General features: G+C 41.4%; 1 protein-coding gene across 2 annotated transcripts; it reads right to left on the reverse strand.

The window, feature by feature from the left end:
• Positions 1 to 4,883: 4,883 nt before the first annotated feature.
• Positions 4,884 to 11,679, reverse strand: GJA3 (gap junction protein alpha 3). Of its 2 annotated transcripts, none has more exons than XM_054188588.1 (2): positions 11,597 to 11,679; positions 4,884 to 6,537 (listed from the first exon to the last, which is right to left on the reverse strand). In XM_054188588.1, the coding sequence occupies exon 2, from the start codon at positions 6,518 to 6,520 to the stop codon at positions 4,985 to 4,987; it is 1,536 nt and encodes a 511-aa protein (XP_054044563.1). In that variant the 5' UTR covers positions 6,521 to 6,537; positions 11,597 to 11,679; the 3' UTR covers positions 4,884 to 4,984. The 2 variants fall into 2 exon arrangements, with proteins under 2 accessions (XP_054044563.1, XP_054044562.1); XM_054188587.1 differs by having other exon boundaries at positions 11,586 to 11,663.
• Positions 11,680 to 21,690: the final 10,011 nt, after the last annotated feature.

The following is a 21,690-nucleotide window of genomic DNA, read 5'->3' on the forward strand; positions in this document are numbered from 1 at the left end:
GTGCTCCTTGCATATATCCAGCTCCCATATTTTAAGTATCAGAGAAAACTGATACTATAGATTAGTGATCAGGTTCAATTGTCTTTAATGGTACTGCCTTATGCCTGAAGAGTTCCTGTGTTATAGTAAGACATTTCTCTCTTAGGTTTAACATATTGGCAGAGTCATTCTTTTACTTCTTATACAAATGTAAACTTAGAAAACAGTTTATTTCATCCAAATGTGCAATCTGAAATCAAAAACTGAATGTAAACTTCAGAAAATCAAAAATACAAGAGCACACTTTTCACAAGAAAAATCAAAGTAAATGAAACAAAAACATTTGGAATTAAAAAAACCCAGCCTGTTCAAGTCCATGGTGTTAGTGTCTGTATTAAACAAAAAGACCTTGGGGCTCAACGCTCTGCTTCTGCAGACTGTTGTCACCCACATGAACTCAGTGGAATACAACAGTTTGTATCAGCTGAGGAGGTGGTCCCATGACTAACCAAAAAAGGACCTAGGTACTGATCTGGTTTTTAAAGCTTGCCTTATTATTTTACTGATCCTACACTTACATATTCATACTAGAAAATTACCTCAAGAGCTGCAAAATGTCAGCCATTTAATTAGCTCTAAGTGCCTTTATGAACAACAAATATACTGAGCCAAATCAATCCCTGGTACCACTTTGCACACAATCGGCTTCCAAATTACACCAGGAAAGAACACAGTTCATCTGCTTTTTCAGTGCATGCTACCTATTTTCAAGAAACTATGATTTTTCAAGAAACTATGATTTTTCAATGCCACCAAATTCAAGGAGCACTTTTTTATCTATGAAAAAAACAAGAGATTGATTTTCACAGATAAAATATTCCACTTTAATAAAGGGAAGGTTCTAGCAGGCTGTCTTCATTTAATCAAAATACAATGGGAAGAAATGTGGGGTTTAAAATTGTCTATGCTTCATTTTCTTTTGTATTAACTGACAGCTGCACTAATTAAAAAAGCTCAGTGATAGGAAATAGATCAACTGTGACCATGGCCAAGAAACTATGTATTTATGTGCAATGCAGATATATTTTAATATCTCTTTATTAAACTATTATGAAAAATGTACTAATGAAATCAGTGATTTGGAAAATATGTTTCATATAATCATTGCAGTTGGAAGGGACCTCTGGAAATCATCTAGCCCAACCCCCTATGCTCCAAGCAGGGTCAACTAGTACCAGTGAGTTGACTTACTGCAAAAAGAGCAGCATATCATACCCCTGCTAACTTGTTCGAGGAGTATCTTTTTTTCAGTTTTCTCCTTTTCTTTTCCATAGCTTACCTTAGCATTTTTTTAACTTCAAGTAAGAGAACAATTTTCCCACAATCATTCTACTCAAAGAGAAAAAATGAGGGTGGGTTTTTTGTTTTTTGGTGTTTTTTTTTAGTTTGCTTAATATCAGGCATGATTCCATTCTGACTTCCGCTTTTGCAGTAACTTATCTACTGGTTTCATGTTAGGTGAGTGTATAAGATATTTCAGGATTGTGGCTCGAACAGCCATATGACCAGGCTAAATCAAAGTATTATTTGCTACCAGTTCCCTCTTTGGAATTAATTGATGTGAAAGAGTAAATGACTTGGAAATTAGCCGATTATTTTTGCCAACAGATTCTGTTCTGCAAGGTAGTTGGTATTTGTACATATTTTCTAGAACTATGGAAGTCTGCCTAATTATGCTTTACCCATAGCATGTCAAATTCAGTGATCATTCATGTGTAAAGACTAATTAAAGTACTCAAAATCAGCCACACTAGTAAGATTTTTTTTCAACAAATCTGATTCCAGATGTGATCTGGCAATTAAAAGCAGTTATAAGCACTAAGGGGGAAGTTCTGCCAAAAGTTACCTGGGCTTAAATGAAGAAACAATTACTGGACTCCAAATGAAATTGTAGGTAACCAAGAAGCTTGATGTTGTATAGTTATGTGATGAAACTTAAGCTGATCTTAAAAACACAACCTGCAAGCTGTAGCTTTGCTTTCTCAGACCAGCACTGCTTGGATGCGGAAGCTGCTCTGTCAGATTTGTCTTAGGGGTTGCAACAGGTTACATATCTCCCCCCGAGCTTCACCCAACAGGAAAAATGATCTCTTACAGCTTTCCAGTAGTTACTCTGCCTGAAAATACCATGTATTCCACAAAAGCACCTGAACTCCCTGCAGGTCTAACCACACACATTAACGTGAAAAGGGCAGACTAGTATCATTTGATCCTAAGTTAAACCTATCTCTGTTATTATTTTTTATATACAATATGGAAGTAATCCTGCAGGAAACACTCTGTGAGGTTTGTACTAAAGTAAGGACTGAAAGATTCAGAGCTCCATCAAACAACAAGCCGGTTTTGCTCTCAGGCGTTGATATAAAAAAAGCACGTATTTCAGGTGGTCTCATTTATATAAATATACTCCAGAGAGACTTTGACTTCATTCTTCATAAGCACAAAAGAAAGGAAAATATAGCCCATGAATTTTTATGTACTAAAACACAGAGATGCATATAGCATTGTTTGAGCAATATCATTACTTGGCATTTAGCAGAATTTACAAAACTGCTACTACAGATGATAGCAAATCTAAAAATTGAGTGTTAAACTCTGGCTTTGTTTACATCTAGGCAACTTTATCAACTTTAGTCCAAGTTCAGCATAGTTGCATGGATACAACAGAAAGCAGAATTTAGCTCTTAGCTTTCTTGCAGAATGGGTTTTTATGGCTTATAACATAGAAAATTCACAAGAGCATACCTGAAGCTGAACACCTAATAGTAAATATCTTTATTGTACTACTGTACATTGACTTTTAATACAGTGTCTGCCCCCAAGATCAGTGGCAGCAGAAAGACTTCTCCTCACCTGGTTCACCACAAGCAGGTCAAGGAAGTCATGAGACAACAAGCCCAACGGTTGCAGAACAGTGCCTCTGATCAGGAGAAACTCTCTGTGTCTACTCAGAAAGCAGTAAAAATAAATGTTTAATCTTGAGTCGTGGGAATATATTTTAACTGTTGAATAAAGTAAACACATTCCGAAAAACATTTAACAGCAGAGATAACTGGCAATTGTAACTATTTGCTACAGGGTGACCCTGCTTTGCCTGAGTAAGGACTGCACTGCCATGCCAAATACTTTGAAGATGCAATGGGCTATCCCACTGTGTTTGATTGCTCTGCTCCAATTACAGTACTTTCGATTTATAGCAGCAATAGGACTGACTCTGAGCTTCAGTTCTTTTGCCTTTTGCTTAGAACAGAAGTTGGGCCTAATCTGGCATTCCTTTGGCATCTAAGCTCTCCTGAGCCTTAACAGGTATTCAAAATTCTGACTGTCTGTGAGAGTTCTTGTTACAAAGGAATAAAGGACAGAGCCAGTCGTAAGGAAAGCTGTACCTTAGAAAAAAATACCCAGTAGTTTCCGCCACGCGTATTTAAGGGAAACACACAATTTTCAAAAGCAGGATTTTAATGCCTTTGTCTAAGGCCCCAAATCTACATTCCTTCTGGCTCCCAAAACTCCATGTCAATGTTAGTTTTGCTTGAATAAGGCCTGCAAGATCCATCCCCAAATCTTGCTCCTTGTTAAATTTAATGGAAATTCTGCAAGTGACTTTAGTGGGATCAGAATAGACCCTTCATCCACTAGCATGTTGCCCAGGTATTTTAGCCACCTTTTCTGCAATACAATATTGTCTAAATCTGTTTTCACTGACCTGTAAGACACTACAAATTGTTAAAGGAAAGGGCAGCACACAACAGGAAATTATGTTGCTTTGGGAATTTTACCATTAGTAAGTTTCTTTCCCCTTACATTTCTTGTAAGATCAAAAATCAAACTAAAATGATTAAGTACACAGTCAAGTAACTTTAAACCTACAGATCAAAATTATTCTCAAAATGTTCAAATACTTAAAAATGTGCACTCAAGTTTACTTCTAAAAAGCCTTTTTCCAACAAACTTAAGCTGATATCTAACAGTCTAAAATGCAGAGCTGTACTTTATCCTATTGTTTGTCCATGGGCAACGTATGGGGCCACAATGTATTGAAATCATAATCCTTGCTTTCTGAAGAGAAATTGTTCTGTGTAATAATTTCTGAGGTGTGGTTTCAATTCCTGTCCTCCTCTAAGCAATTTCAGAAGTCATCTAAAATTATAATCAAACATGCTCAAACGTATTTGTGGGCTTAAAAACATGGTATGATCATGGTCGGCAAACACTGGATAGAAGGTCAAACCCAACACTTCCTAACAGGTCAAGAGTGAAAAAAAATTATAGAAAGATGAATCTCAAAAATCTATTACAGGGGTTACCTAAACTTTGCCTGGCTGAGGACCACATTGGCAATTTGCCATGAGCACAAAGGCTCCATTAAGTCATGTTATATGGAAGAGACTGAGCCACCTTTAATATGGCAAGTTGGTCCGTAGAGATGACAGGTGCCAATAGGCGATATGCCACCTGATGTTTGCCACAGGGCTATGTAAGATCTAAGAGGAAGACAGTTAAGTCATCACCTCCACTCATGTAGAGCTTATGTGAAAAAGAGAGGAAGTGAAGGCAAGGGCAAGAGGGAGATAACAGCCAGGCACATGGGCACTAGGGATATTAACATTTTTCTCAGTTGAAAGTCAGCCTCGGGCCACATGACCAGCTACCATCACCACCTGTTACCTGTGCAGGCCTCCCCTATGGCTGTCCTTGGGAGATCTGCCATGGACATGACGGAAAGCAGGATTGGTCCCTCGACCCACAGGCTGCGCTTCGGCCACCCCTGACCTATTAGAAAATGTTGCTATTTTTCCCCACTACAACTCACAGAGTGCAAAAACAGCAAACGTCAAAGTTTGAAACCCAGGCCTTCCCACCCACACTAGGCCTGGCCTCCCCAGGCAGCTCCCCTGCCCACTCTGCCTTCCATCACCTGCTCCTCTGAGCAGAGGTGACCGCACTACACGGCCAGGTCGTCTGACCTGGCTCTGCAGCTGCTCGACTTACTGGCCCTGCTCAAGCGCCGTGCATCTACGAGCAGTGGTGGCTCATGCATCTCCACGGTGGTGCAGGCAGCTGAGATGGGCCGTTCCTCTGACAGCTCCTCTTCACCCTCCACATCCCACTTGCTGCCGCTTGCCCCGCTAAGGCTGGTGCTGCTGCCGCTGTTGGCCACAGCGACAGGCGGCCCAGCTGGAGGTGGGAGGAGCTGCTCCAGTGGCTCTTCCTGCTCGGGAAGGGGATGCCGGACACTGCTAGGGGTAGACGAGGCTGCTGAGCTGGGGAGCACCTTCCCCTGCTGCTCAGCTGCCATGTTGACCCAGTTCTGCTCAGCCGCCAGGGCATGTCTGTTGCTGTTGAAGTAGTTGATGACAGCTGGCGTGGGCGTGGGGATGGGGGTTGGGATGGTGACAGGAGTGGAGATGGGCGTGGGACTCACAGCACGGTGCCTCTCCTCAGGAGCTGGTGGAGCAACAGGGTAGCTGGCCATGGAGGCCGTGTTGGAGGGGGGCCTTGGTCTTGGAGCAGCCGCAGCATAGTACGGTGCCGTGGTCACCGGGGTCAGCAGTGGTGTGACAGCACGGGTGTCAGGCAGAACAGGGGGGGGTGCGGCAGTTGTTACCACCACGGGTGGTGACGGTGGTGGCAGGGCAACAGGTTTGGACTCCCCTGATACCATGACTGGTGTCATTGTTGCAACAGGCATCTCAAGGCTGTACCGGCTTGTCATGCCCTGCTTAAGCTTCTTCCATCCTAAGTGATACATCTCAAGCATGTTGAGCAGCAGGGAGACAGAGGCCACCACCAACATGAAGATGATGAAGATGGTCTTCTCAGTTGGCCTTGAGATGAAGCAGTCCACAGTGTGTGGGCAAGGTGAGCGGCTGCACTGGTAGACTGGCTTTAGCTCAAAGCCATATAGGAAGTACTGGCCCACAATGAAGCCCACCTCAAACAGTGTCTTGAAAATGATGTTGAAGACGTAGGTACGGAGCAGGGCACCCCCCATACGGATTCTACCACGTCCATCACGGATCGGGAGTTTCTCCTTCCCCTTTTTGCCAAGAGGATCCTTGATGTTATTGCTGCCTCCTCCACTACCACTGCCAGACGATGCTGCTCCTGGGTAGTTGCTGTCTTTGATGCTTCCCTTCTTTTTCAGCTCTTCTTTCTCTTTCCTCTTTTCCTCCATGCGTACAATGTGCAGCACATGGCCCAAGTAGATGAGGGTTGGAGTGGAGACAAAAATGATCTGCAGCACCCAGAAGCGGATGTGAGAAATGGGGAAGGCTTTGTCATAGCAAACATTCTCGCAACCAGGTTGCTGAGTGTTGCATGTAAAGTCCGACTGCTCGTCTCCCCAGACCTCCTCAGCAGCAGCCCCCAGCACCAGTATCCTGAAGATAAACAGTACCGTCAGCCAAACCTTGCCAATAACTGTGGAGTGCTCCTGCGCATTCTCTAACAGTCTCCCCAGGAAGCTCCAGTCACCCATTGCTTCAGATTTCCAACCTACAATAAGAACATTAGAGCAATTAGAGCAATGTTAAAGAATCTTATAATCACACAATGCCAGGGCAGAACAGATTGATCGTCAACAAATGACATTTCTTAAGTGCACTTCCTTCTGCAGAATATTGCACACTTGTGTTAAGAACTACACAACCCTGTGACCATGCAACCATGGGTTTTGGTGAGCACAGAAATGGGATGGTTAGTGCTTTCACCTAGCCGATACAGGTTTAAGTGTTTATGCAAATTGACAGGCAAGAACGACAAATAACCAGAATTTCTGCAAGATTTAAATATTTAAAAACCATGATTTCTCTGTTCCCTCCACCTGAGATGCCTCTAACTGTTCTTGCCTATTTTTAGAAAAGAACAGATGGAAATCAGTTCAATTAAACAGAATATTCCTAGTATTAATGTGACTGCACTTGTATCAGAATGTGATACAAAGTATGCCTAACTCTGATCATTTTACTGTTATTAGGATTTATTTACTCCAGCATTCAGGAGATTAGTAATGACCCAGGTCTCTGCTATTTTCATACTGCACAAACACAGAAAAATAACTACTCAAAACCTACAGAATTTACAGTTTAATTTTGGTATATGTACACCAACAAGCAGCATGTTCTCAAAGCCTGCTCATGTTTGAGTTTGCTTATTTCTAAAAAGAGTATTATTTTAATAACTTGAAATATTGGGAAGAATTGGAAATTCTGAAAGGAATGGTGGAAAGGTTTCTGTGCCATTTCCCCTACTGTCCTTCCAGTTGGCGTTACTGAACCACATGTACTGCAACATTATTTTAAAAAAAACAAAAACCCAAAAAAATTCAAGGACACGTCAGCAACTGTGCACAGAGATTTTCTTGGAAAAAAAAAATAATTGTATCCTATGACCTTACTTCTATGATAAACAACTGGTATACATTCTCAGTAGTTTCCACCAATTCATGATGGGCTTCCCATGCCCAATTCTAGGCAGTAACATAACTTCTGATTTGGAAAGGCTTAAAGGACAAGACTTTTTTTTAAGATAAGATTCCTCACAAGGTGCCCTCAATTGAGAAACAAACTATTATCTGCTGGTATCACTTCTATTATCCTTGGCCTGTTCTTAATTGGAAAATATGTAAGAATATTGGAATATATGTAAGAAGTACCTTTAATTCTCCTAATTAACACACTTCTATATTTTCTATATCAATGTCCAACTGAAAGCAAAATACAAAATTTTACTTTTGACTAACTTCAATACTTTCAGAAATACTTAGATCATAATTATAATTCAGATATAACAATTTGCCTGTCAAAAAACACTATCAGAAAAGACTGATTATCCTCTTTAAAAACCTCAGAATATTTTATAAATATAACTGAATTACACTTTACCCTTTTTATTTTTATACGTATACTTCTAGTCCAAATATCCACCTATCTTACAGTTCCCAAGAAGAAAAGGTGTTCCTCAATACAGGTAGGAATTTACCACTGAGAAAATGTACGGTTCTCAATGTTATATTTACTGTGATTTCCAACAATTATGTCACTGTTTTTCCAGAGGAAGCATTTCCAAAGTCTGTACTGAACTTCTTTCAGGCTTTTAGTTAAGGTAACCAAATAAATTAAAGTTATTTCCATTACTTTTTTATAACTTGATTTTACTATGAGGCAATGAAATACCTGTAACTGCAGAACAGTATACTTTCCCACAGAAAGCAACAACACACCCATTAGTATTTTGCATTTTTGTAAATCCTAGAATACTAATTCACTTTTTATCATCACAAAGTTAATTCAACAAAAACTCCCCCTGAAAAAAAATACATCTTTGATATTTTACACATTCCCTTTAATATAATTGAATTCTTTTTCCAGCATAGCACAGTAAAGTGCAAATGACAATATTAACAATGAAATACCGATTTTGTGTAGTAACATCCCTGGTCGTAAAACAAAGTATTTTTAATCATTTTTTGAAACATATTCAGATTTGTTTTTACAAGTGTATATTTTCCACTCTTAAAATAGTAACCCAAAAATGAACAGATTTTGTTAGAACACCTTATTTTTATGATCCCAGTTTAACAGGTTTGTATGATTTTAAAACTTAATCCTCAAACTTAATTTTATGAGGTTTACAATGTTTTGGATGGTGAAATAATTTTAACTTTGAGAAGTATTAATTTTTCAGGGAATAATGAATTTATTTTGTATTTTTTTTACTGAAAACCATTTGAAGATATATTCAGTTTAGTTGCATCTTTGGACAGAACTAAACAGTTGTTTGGGATATTCTAATTTTGAGTAGTAAAGATTGTTATGTAGGAACAGCAAAATGAATGTGATGCTTGATGAATTAAAGTTTAGCATAACCCTAAATCCAGTATTTCATTTGCCCGCTGTCCTTTGCATTATTCTGCCTCCCAGTTCAGTTCTCTCTGCCTCACTCTTTGTTTTCTATCCAGATCAAGCAAAATAGGCAGCTCAGATAATAAGCAGTCAAAGTTATGGTTTGTTCTTTTGTTACTAATATTTATAATAGAAAGTGTATTAATCAGCAAAAGTTAGCATATTAAATCTTCTTTAATTAATTAATTATGGTCCATTTTCAGCATGGCTTCCACTACCCTTGCTTCCAACGGCACAGAGGCTGCACACTGTTCTTCATAAAGACAGATACTACCTTCTATTGTTTCAAAAAATGAAGTTTATCTGCCCCCATGAAAAATTATAACTCCTGCACTGTAAGGTGAACAGAGGTAGCAATTTTTTTTTTTCCCCTATAGGCACACTGCAGCATGTCTCTTACTGAAATCAAGAGGCAAGGTAGAGTTTGTGCTTTTCTGAAGAATTATCTAGTGATTAGTGTAAGAAGAAAAATAACAACTTGCAAAAAGTAAAGAAAAGGTGATAAATAATACTATCTAACTTATCCTCAATCGTTCACCATTCACTAATACTACGGAAGATGTTTTTTTCTTTTTATTACAGGCCAGTAGTGCCCCTGCTGAGATAATTCAGAACACCAAAGACGTGACACGATGCATTTCTCAAAGGATACACTTAAAAAAGCTATTCTAATGCTTACATTAATTAAAAGACTTATTTCTGTATATCAGAGCTGTACACAACGAAAAAGTGTTTAAACAGTGAGCAGATATTTCACAGTGTCTTAACTGTGCAGAGGTGAAAACCTCAGTGTTCATCTTAGTATGAATTGCAGCAATCATTGCCTTGACTACAAATGTATATCGACAGTAATACATAAATATGGGGACTAATTTCCAAGGGCAATGCAAAGATATGTATCTCCACTGTCTGGAAGGTTGTCAGAAATCCACGTCTCATACCTCTTTCAGTGTCAATACATCATCCAGTGAGTAATTCCTAAAGCCAATGTAACTCATCCAAAAATCACATCATCAAGTAACTTTGACTGCGTGACAGAAATAATGATTAAATGATATCAAACAAAACTGAAGGGCTCACAGACCTCACAGAATATTTGTCGCCATTAAGTTCAAAAATAAAATACCTAAATCTAAATTTTAACAGTCACAACTCCATATTTTAGCTGAGAACAGTTCCAAGCTTGCTTTTGTAATATTACATAAACTTCAGCTGTACAGTACTACTTTCAGCACTGCTGCAATACAGAGCTAGGCAACTCTTAAGCCCTCATCTTACATATGGCTTGTGAAGGGGGACATTTTTTTTTCTTTCTGTGCTTGGAAAAAAATCAGATAAAGAAATGAAACATCTTTATCTGTATTTCATGACATTCATGCAGAAATACCTGACAGGGAATGACAGAGAATCTGTCTTAGAAAGCAATCCAATTCAGTGGTATGAAAAGCAAGGACTTCACGAACCATGGGATCATTTAATAAGAACTGGGAACTGTATATTGTTTGTGTCACTTAGAAAATCATTCCTCTGAGACAAATAAAAACTAGCATGGCATTCTGTTTAAGAATCAATGTTGTGCCATTACTTACTAAGTTTAGCACATGCACAAATACGCTTTGTGGATGGTGGGTGGGTGTGTGTGTGTTTGTATGTGTGTGACAAAGAGATTGAGCAGGAGACTAAATTTTAAAAGCTGTGATGTCATATAAATCCCTCTACAGGAGAGAAATCATTACCATCTGGCATCTATAAACTTGCCAGTTATCATTTCTATTTCTCTTTCTGATGACATCAACGAAGAGGTTCATCACTATGTATTAAGTGTTTGAAATATAATATCTTAATTATTTATAATTTTCATAGAATCATAGTTTTATTTATAATTTTACTCATACATGTATATGTTTATGTATTTATATACACATATGTACACATACACACACATAAATAACTAAACAGCTATGTTACATACATTACCAGATTATGACACCTGGTGTATTTATGATTTTATTATACTGGTATATCTAAAAAATGTCCCCTAGCAATTTTTTAGAAACCTAACCTGTCCTTGGCCAAATACAATTTCGTAAATTCAGTCCACATTTTCTTTCATTTTTTGTGACAGTCTAAAATCTTGGGATTTTGGCTTTTATCTTCAAAATTATCTAAATTTTACAAACCAGTCTGACAAAAAAAATGCTATTAAAAACCAATTTACATTACCTTTGTTTTTACACTAAACAAACAGGCATCTCCATTACTACCAGATTTTTAACTCTGCTATTTTAAATCCAGTAAAAGTAGTCACCCTGCACAAAGTCTGCAGTGTGACCATGTCATTCCAGACAAACTGGCAGATAAGGAGGGACAGAATGAGCTACTATAATTTTCAGATACTACTATACTATACTACTATAATTTTCAAATACCATAATACTTATGGTATTTGGTCAGGTACATATATATATGAAACACAATGGCTAAGGTTTCATAATTTGCATTATAAACTTGTTTAAATGAGGACTTGAAAAATATCATTCTTCCTGCTCACAGCAGCATACTTTCAGACACATCTATCACCACTTCTATTGTATTTTAAACACTTGTTAAAAATGATCCCTTAGCTGATCTTGTTATTACCTTAAACTTACTTTACTGCTTTGGAGCCTCTTCCTTAAATCCCAGGCAAAATTCCTCTTGACGACTTCTTAACTTCACTTGACCTCTGAGTGAGTTTGGCCTGAGTAAAGGAAAAGCGTGAGGTGTGCAGGGCTGAGCCCAGAAGGAGAGCTACATCCCACCTGTTAAACTCCTCTGTTCCCTGGTGTAAGAAACCCTTGCTCTGATTCGCAACTCGCAGGAGAAAAACAGGAACAAAAAAGTAACTCCTTTTATACTCAAATGCCATCTTAGAGCTCTGCATTGGAATTAAAAGACAGTGACTTACCAATAAAACTCTGAAAGGTGTGAAGGGTGTGGAGCTACCAAGGGACTATGGAATAGCCGTCGAACATGAGGGCAACAGTCCCTGCATCCCGAGTGAGTGAAGCATGAATGAAACAGATCTGTCAGGTGCCCACATACAATCAGCCACACAGATCTAAAAACTGCACAGTAAGGAGTGTCCCGCCCCCACCACAGATATACAAAGGAAAGAAGAGCCATTCTGGCATTCAGAGACTCAAGACCCTATTTCACTGCAGAGCAGCAGGTACCCCAACAGACAGGTATCAGTCTGAGGGGACTTCAGGCAAATTACAGTAACTGCAAGGGAGACAGTGCTATCCACCCTGTTCAAACTTCTTAAAGTACATTTTTGTCCTACAGAAACCATTAAATCTTTTTCTAGTTTAACTCTAAAATGTTCCAGTGGGATTTTCCCTTTAAATTTCCCTTAAAGGGAAACTCTAGATCTGGCTCCTCGGTTCAACTCCTCCGGCATATCTATGTCAGTGTCTTAAAGACCTAACACACACTCTGGAGTCCCAGTAACATCCTAAGCTTATGTGATTTCTTCAGTGAGTCAGGGATGAACACAAATACATTTCTGATACTCCTTTTGCCTACAAGAGAGAAAAAAAAAACAAAAAAACAAAAAAACCCCAAAGGAAACAACTTTTCTTGCTTATAACATTGGCAAACTTTTGCATAATCAAGCTATAAATATCTGCCAAAGAATATTTATTCATCTCAAATAGTTTGCATCCCTTGCGAGTTCTAAGTGAACAAGTAACTAGCATGTTTTTGGTAACTCTGACTGAAGATGCGACCAAAGCGAGGTAAAAGCCTGGTCCATGCAGGGAGGCCACCCAGCCATTTTCCCCACTATCAGGAGAAAGTGTTTGTAAGGGCCAGATAACTTAGAGCTCACCTCAACAAACCCTAGAACCATGTTGGGTTACACACGAACTCCAACGTTCTGTGTGGCACCACTTACAAGGGTGAAAGCAATTCTGGTTCTGCTTTCCATTTATGATTTAACTTCACTTCGAGTGTAAAACTAGCTTGAAATGAACAGCAGTGTTCAAATGTTAGTGGTAACCCTTAAGGAAGCAATTATATGCCCCTACACATGCACGCTTAGGTTGGTGACGGCCACAACAATCCTGGATACAAATGATATTTGGTGCTTCTCCCTCCACTGTATTTTGTGAGGTTTGGACACTTTTCCCTGCCACGCAAGGCTCCGTTATCAGTCCCACCTGCGAGCACCGCTGCCTGCAGACGGCCCGCTCGGTGGGGCAGGAACAGCGGACACCCACAGCAGGCTCCCTCAGGCAGGTATTTAAAGCAGTAAGACCCCTGCTACCACTCCACCTCAGCACGATGCACGCAACTCGGCCTCGCCCTGCCCTTCCCTGGCGCCCAGCCCAGGGCCGGGGGGCACGGCAAACGGGGGGCAGAGGCCCCAGGCAGGCCGCCGCCTCCCGCCCCCGGCGCAAGCTCCAGCTCTGCCCGCGGCCGCGTCCCGTCCGGCGGAGCCCCCCTCGCCTGAGGCCGTGTGCCAAGCGGCACAGCCCAGGGTCGCTCTACTTACGCTTCGCGGGAGCAAGGCTATTTTAAGTAGCAAAAGCTTAACTCGTTCAGAGGAGTCCAGACAGTGTTGGCGCATAGCTCATTTAATTGGGGGGCGGGGGGCAAGAAGCCCCCAGGCTTTGCTCGGGCTATGGAAAAAGCGGCGGAGGGGGGTGCAGGGGCGGGACGCGCCGGGAGGCCGATGCCCAGCGCCCTACCTGCTGCCTCGGCTAGCAACGCGCCCCTCGGGCGGCTGGCTGCCCACAGCCCGCCTGCGGCAGGGGACCTCTGACTGCCTCCCCTGCAGGCAGCGGGCACCCGTCCCTCCCTCTCTCTCCTCCCCTTGCCCGCCTCCCTGCCGAGGGGCCGCGGGCCGGGCCGGTAGCCACGTCTCCTCGCCCGGGAAGCCCGGAGCGGATGGGGCGTTTGCCCTTCTCTCCCTGGCTTTTAAGACGTTGTCACTGTGCAGACAATCCATCCTACTTCGCGGGCTAGGGTGGGATTTCCTCAGAAATAAACAGTTTCTTCCTCCGAGAGGAGAAAGAAAGGCGTTAGAAACCCTTCCCTGCCCGCTGGTGTTCCCGCCTGCCCCACAGGGCTCCGCTCGAAGGCGGCGCGCCGGCCCGTGCCTCCTGCTCCCCCTCAGGAACGGCGGTCCTGGGGGGCGCTTGGTAGCCCGGCTGCCGGCACCGGCTGCCGCAGCCTGACGGCCAGGGGAGAGAACTCATGGCCGCGGTGGCCCCCAGGCCAGAGTGGGGTCGCCGTGAGGGGAACGCGTGAACCGCTGGCGGTGGCCCGCTCGCCCGCCCGCTCCCTCACGGGGCGGAGCAGCGCCGCCCCCTGGCGGGCGGGTAACGGCTCAGCGCAGCCGGGCGGGTTGGGCGGGTTGGGCGGCGGGCTGCTGCCGTACGGTTTCCTTACCGCCCGTAAATCCCAAAGGAGAGAATATCCCGGCTTCATCCATGAAGTATTAGATGTGTCTTAAGGCAAAAATTAAAAAAAAAAAAAAGTTGTGGTTTGAGGAACGCACATCAATTTATTGTCGTTCAGGCAATTATTCTCTCACCTGATGACCCCTCCCCACCCGGGAAGGGGAATCGGAAAAAACAAGGAAAACCGAGGGCTGAAATATAAACAGGTTTAGTGGAACAAGATTGATCCCAATACCAATATAAAATATACAAGGATTATACTCAGCCCATTTCACCAGTAGGAAGCTGTGGGGTCCTGGACACTGCGAGTGCTGCGGCTTCGAGAGGAAGGGAAGGGCTCAGGGGTCCGGCACCGGGGCAAGGAGTTCTCAGGATTGCAGCCATCACAGAAGAGGAGAAAACTCCTCAGCAAACTTTCTAATTTGTATTGAATGTGACATTCGTGGTACGAAATAATCCTCTGGGACAGTTCGGTTCAAGTGCCCGAGTCTCGCTCCTCCTCATCCCCACACCTGGCTAGCTCAAAACACTGAGACCTTGAAACCCACATACCATTGCTGTCTATAAAGTAAATATTTTCACAAACTCAGACACTAGAGTATTTTAAACCACAATTTTCCCAAGCATTACAAGAGACCTTACTGAAAACTAAAATTACTGAAAGAGAAATTAGCCCCGTATCATTCAAACCAGGACACACAGAAAGGATGTTGTTTTTCCTGAGAGGAGGTAAACTTTGCTGCCGCTGCCTGTCTGTCCCGTATGAAGAACCCCAAAGGTCTGGCAGCCCCGCCAACCCCGGGGGCTTCACAGGCAGAAGCTGCTGCCCTTTGGTCAAGACAGATCCTTTGGTTTTCAGAGTGAATATGCAGTATTTCAAGACGCTTGTCAAATTTTATAAATCACAAGCCTGGGTCTTCAAAGTTAGAGAGCCTGTAACTTGGACTAAGCCTCTATTAGGAAAAGAAGACATTATGGATAATTTTTTTGAAAAGCTTTTTTCCCACGCTTTCCTCAGTCAAGATTAGCACAGGCAATTGGAAAACCAGATCAGTGGCAACTATTTTCAAAATGATGATTTAAAGGTGGCTCTCTTCAGCATCAGTACTCAAAAACATTACCATCACCTATATTTTGGTTAGGCTTCTGTGTGTTCCTTAGTAACACTAAAGACAAAGGAGAATATTAGACAGAATGACTTAAACTAGCATGATGACTCTTCAGCAATAATGTATGAGTATCAGTTGATAGCTACTCTACAGTCAGAGAGCTGAAAACTCAACCACACCAGGTCATTCCCAAGGCTCTCTGTTGCTCTATGCAATAAAAATACCATCCAAAAAAAATTTTGAGATGCTTTGAGGAGCTCTGAGTAGCAGAGGACTGGTGAGAAACTGAAGCAGACCATCCCCATGTTGTTGTATCCTTGCAAGGCTTGGCTGCTCCCTACAAATCTTTCAGCTGAAAACACTAGGGAAGAAGATCTCTGTTAACCTAAGCACTAGTGGTGGCACAAGGACAAACGACTCTACTCAGAGATGGGTGATATATCTGAAACATGGTGCTGCCATGATTGTAAATGTAGTACTATAGCAGTGCGGATCCTGAAGCAGTGGGGCGTGAGGGGCCATGTTAGGGCATGGGAGGAAATCCCGGCAGTCCCAGCAACTCCTGACATTATAACTTCCTTTGTGCAGTGAAGTCCCTTAGCTCATCAGGTCAGCTGAATGGCGGAAGGTTTGATTTTAGGGAGAGGTAGGAGAGATCTCTGACTTTCAACCATCTATCCAAAAGGTTTAATAGCATGAAGCACTGGGTGTTTCCCTAATTGGCTTTTTCAGTGTCTGGAAGGTTTCAAGTGGCATTTCGCACCATCTGTATAAACTGACCTAGACACCTTTTTGTAAGAAAAATTTTCTCACTAAGTAGAGCAGTGAGGTTCTATAGCAACCTTTTAGTACTGCCGCAGAAGGTTTTTAAGATAGAATTCAATACATTTTGAACAGGGATAACCTGATGCAGTGACTGCCTACCATGGGACTACAGCCATCAGCTAACAATTTCCTTTCCAAGAGCCCTTCTGGGTTCTTAGAGGAATAGGTTTGGGCTGTCGAGAAAACCCTCTGGTACATTTGTAGAAAGTGAGACAGGCAAGGATGCAAAATTCCCGAGGGAAACTTGAAGGGAGCAGCTTTTAAAATAAAGGACCAATTATGTACCGATGAAAGCCCAAGCATGAAAGCATGTTGAGGAGGTATGGAGGAGTATTTGTTAGTTGCATACTAGAATAGGAGAATCTAAAGCCAAATAAGGGAGAAATAGAAAAAGCAAGACTTGTCTCCCTGAGGAATTTATTCCGAAGGAAGATATGCTCAGATTTAAACAATGATGTTAAAAAGCATCTATTCATACAGACATTCTGACAGAAGGATTCCCATGGAAGAGCCGTCCTGCTAGCTTCCTCACTGTCACTTATCTTTAAAGGTGCACAGCTCTGCCAATGGCCAGATGCCACTTTAGTGTGCTCCAAGGTACTTATTATGTTTAAAGAGTTCCCTCCATTGTCATTAATGCTAGACAGCAACATAAAACTTAAGGCGACATATAAATATTTATATTAAAATGCATATTTACATAATTTTAAGCCTTCCTTTAATTATCTTCTTTAGTATCACTTTTCATCTTCTGGATGGAAGCCTCCACCCAGGTGATAACCCATGTTCCACGCAGAGACAGACCTTTAGCAGTATATGATTTGGCTGGCACAAAACCAAAGTGAATTCAAGAATTGTGTAGACAGAACAGTCAGGCAGGTATTTTTAAGATCAGGAGAATCAGTTTTGCATGGCAAGGTACAAAGAAAAACGATAAAAAATAGACACCAAGCTTTATGAAATGATAAAAAGATCTCGTAAGTTAAGGACATATATCTTCATCTTAGTCTGAAGCTGAGCTGCTGCTCAACAAGAAAAATGGACCTTTTTCAGATCAGTTTTGATCCAAAACAGTGTTTACCCCATGCTATTCCTAATTTAAGCATAATTTTACCATAACTGTGCATGCAAACACAGTTTAATGGAAGGACCCCTAAACTGCTGTACACATCATTAGTCGTAAACAAGCCACGCCTAAATGATACATGGCTCAGCAGTGCTGATAGCAGTTCTGTCTGTACACAGCCTAAAGAAAGAGCTACTAATGACTTCAGTTCAGCTGGTGGCACTGCATGGTATGTCAGTAAAAAGAATTGCGCTTGACATGCCGCTGCGCTACAGAAGGTGGCACTAAAGATATTTGAATGCTGAAAAGGTTACTGCTACCTCAGGAGGCACAGTTTGAAGCAAGAAGGATTTAAATCTTTTCTAGTTGTTTTCTACATGGATCAGTTGAAATAGTTTAGAACTAACTAACCAATAAATAAAAAGGTAATATATAGTAAATATAAATTTATTAAATAAATACAGTAAATATAGTAATTATTATATGTCCCAATCAGTCGTTACTGTTCTGTTAGACACTACTGACAAGCACATCAGAGAACACAGTGTATTAACAAATAAGAACTGGTGACAGGAAGAATTATTCTTATTTCTAGTTTGTAGGAAGAGTTATTGTGACTTCCAGCTTGTAGGAATGGAGGCACAGGAAGACTTAATGTCTCGCCCTAGGTTATACAGTTCTGAGAATGGCTCTGAGATCCTAGGCTGGAGTTTTACCCATCAGAACAGGCTTCCTGTTGAAAGTCCTTTGGAAACTGTGGGAGGTCTTCTAATACAACCAAAAAAATCAGACTGCTCTGGGATATGTAGCAGTGAGATGCTTTCAGGTGGAGCAAAAGCTCCATGTGAGTTGTAGCAGAGGAAAGACTATGCCTTTACAAGCCAGGCATCTGTTTGGAGGAAGAATCAAAAAAGAGAGACACAGGATGTGCAGGATTCTAAGAGGAATGATGCTTTTTATCATTCTGTCATGGTGTGATGCCTTTTTATCCACACTACTGGCAGAAACATGAAGAAGTAAAAATATTGAAAGAAACGCATTCATGCGTGCCACAAGCCTGGCAGAAAGCTAACTGAGCTGAAAACAAATCAAAATGCAGAGTTCAAATAGTTCTCTGCTGAGTTAGTGAGTTAAATCAACTCATACAAAGGTTGAGAGATTGTGTTAGAGCAAGGGAGATGGCCAGTAGACGAGAAGCAGGGCCAGTAGAGAGGAGTAGAGAGCAGGGAAGGGTACAGCAGTGAAAGAGGGAAAAGGCGGCAAGACTTTTGCCTTTCTAGTAGCAATCACTTAATGAAAATGCAGCCAGAGGCTGTGGTTTGAAATTACAATATGTGTAGCAGCAAATACAACTTAACATGTTCCCATTCCCTCCACCCGTTCCACTCACTCCCTGCAGCTCTTCTTGCCCAGCACCATGGCCTACTGCCCCGCGGTCACGTCAGCGCAAAAGTTCATGTGGCTTCCCTGTAAGCTAGATCAAGGAATTGATCCAGCTAAAAAACAATACAGCAAAGCAAAATATTTGTTTCTTCATGAGCTAAAACCATCAGCCAATCCAGTGCTGAGCGCAGCTGTGCAAACAACTGTGCTGGAACAGTCAAGGTCCTGGAGTGGAGGCACTGTGTTAAATGGGGTGGGACAGAGATACAGACAGGATAATAATGAGCAGGAAGGGATGACATCAGTTCTAATGCCTTAAACCAGTGAAGAATTCTTAGTGCCAAACTACAACCAAAGCTCCTTAACAAGGATGTTCTTTTTCATTGTATTCAGGATAAAAGCAAATACAGTATGTTTTACGTTGCTGACACGCATGATGAATTTGTAAAGGCCTCAAATACTGGCTACCTTCCACAGAAAAGGACAGCAATAGATATTCTGCTTTGAAATAGAAAAAAAAAAAGCTCACATGTAGGAAAAATTCTCTACAAAATTCAAACTGCTGCACAATACAATGGTCTGCCTTTGAAATGAAAGAAACCGGTAACTCAAAATGGCATGCTATTGCTGTGAAACTTCTCCTGGACACAGACCAGGCTTCAGTGAACTCTACCAATGTTTGCATGTATAGTCAACTGGGCAGCAAAACTGAAAATTGATCTGGATTTCAGCCTTCCTCCTGTTGGAAGGAATGCCTATTTTGTGAGACACAAAACTGAGGCAGAAGGAGCTTTTTACCCACTGTGCTGAGGAGAAAAAAAGAATCTGTCACCAACTTCATTTATATGAATTACAATTTTATTTACTCACAATGCCACCTCATATGCTTTGTCAGGTGGAATTTTTCATAACGCAAGAATGTATTATTACAATTACTAAAAGCACAAAGGAACCATGCTGACAGAGATCATACCGGTTAGACCCTGCATTGAAAAGTAGACTTGAATTTATAGGAAAAAGGTTTTGATTCATTAGCTGAGCTTTGGTGCAGCAAAAGAAATCTGTACAACTGACTCTTTCAGTTGGGGTCCCCTTCCTCACAGATTTTAGAAGTTCCCTCTGTCCTACAGCAGAGTGTTATACCTCGACCATCCTCAACAGATGGGCTGGGTTGCCATTTAACAGTCTTTAGTAATGGAAAGTTTGTTATCCAACTCAATGCTTAGCTGCCTTCACAAAGAGGTTTTGCTGTGACTAGCCTATGTCTCATTGCAACATAAGCCTATTATTTCTTGTCCTGTTGCCAGTGGATGTAAAGAGAAACATGTTAATCTTCTTTGCCACAATCTCTTACATATTTGAAGAGTGCTGTTGGGTCTTACCTCAGACTTTTCCAGGCCAAATAACTTCTTTCAGGCTTTCCTCACAGGTTCTGTGGTTTAGACATTTGGTCATATATTGTTCCTGACCCCTGGATTTCCCCAGCTGATAAATGGGCTTTTTGGGCAGATGGCATGCCAAAGGAGGGTCCAGATAAGGACTTTCAGATGCTAAGAAGAGTGGAAACATTATTTCAAACATTGTATTTTTGACAAACCTTTAATGCATACCAGTACGTTATTTTTCCAAGTCAACAATGTTATTGACTCATGTTCCACTGATGATCTACTACAAACTCCAGCTCTTCTCCACTAAACAGTTCTTTGCTTCAGAACAGGTCTCCATCCTACAGTTCTGCAAGTGCTTAGTGTTTCACAAGAGCAGCATTTAGTCCTTCCTAACTTCTCAAACTGCTTTTGTTAAACCATTTCTCCTAGTGATAAAGATCTTATTGAATTCCAGGTCTATCTTCCCATGTACCTGCGGCTCCTCCCAGCTGCATAGTTTATCCCATTTGGTGGTTCCTTACACTCTGACAATGTGTCATTAATAACTATTTTACTGCTATACACAAAAGCTTTTATCATGGCATAGGCGGAAATTACTCCTGACAAATCCATGTTGCAATGTCTCAGCCTTCTATCAGGTAACAATGTGATAATGATTTATTCAGTTTGTTCCTCTGTCTGTGTGCACAAATGTGTGGGTATGCGTATAGGTTGTTTTTGTTTATTTGTGCTGGAGAGATTGTAGAAGCTTTTTAAACTGGATATTAAACACTCAGTCTTTGGAGAGGATGCAACACCTAGGGCAGGGACATGACTAACCATAAGCAGACATTACACTAATGATGCAACATACAATAGGTTTGAAATCTTTACCACACAATAATTATAAAATATTTTTTTCTGGCACCTGTTGCAATGATCTTAACAAACAACACTTGGTTAAACTGTTCTGCTCCCTGTGAACATGACACAGTTGTCACCTTTATCTTTCAGTTGGGGAAACTCAGAAATGGTGACATTCAGGGTTAACTCTGTGTACTAGGACTGCTATAATACTTTCAAATCAAGTGAAAGAAGTCTTGTGACAAAAGAAATGTTGGTAGTTGGATAACAAACAAGATAGCAAATGTCCCAGTCACACCATCAAAAGAAGGTGCAGCATTCCTGCTGTGTGGATCACTTGGAGATGTGAGAGGGATTTGTATGTGTTATCTTAAAGATTGAACCTCAGTAGAAAATGATGTGCGAAACACTTTTAAACCAAATTTCATGATCCTGACTTAAACAGTTTTAGGACTGCTATTGTCTTTCCCAGCTGACAAGCCTGTATTACCATAATTGCCAAGGCAACAGAAAAAAAAAAACTTGCCTAAGGAAGTAAGCCTGCCCAGCACAGCTTTTCCACTGAAAAATGCTACCTGCTTCAGACCAGTGTGACTGCATTCACGCACTACAGTATTTATTATCCTGGGTACTGTGCTGGGCTATGGGTGAAATGCTAGTTCTTAGCAGCATGCAGAATATACA

The sequence above is a fragment of the Rissa tridactyla genome, chromosome 1 (assembly GCF_028500815.1).
Source record: "Rissa tridactyla isolate bRisTri1 chromosome 1, bRisTri1.patW.cur.20221130, whole genome shotgun sequence".
Lineage (NCBI taxonomy): Eukaryota > Metazoa > Chordata > Aves > Charadriiformes > Laridae > Rissa > Rissa tridactyla.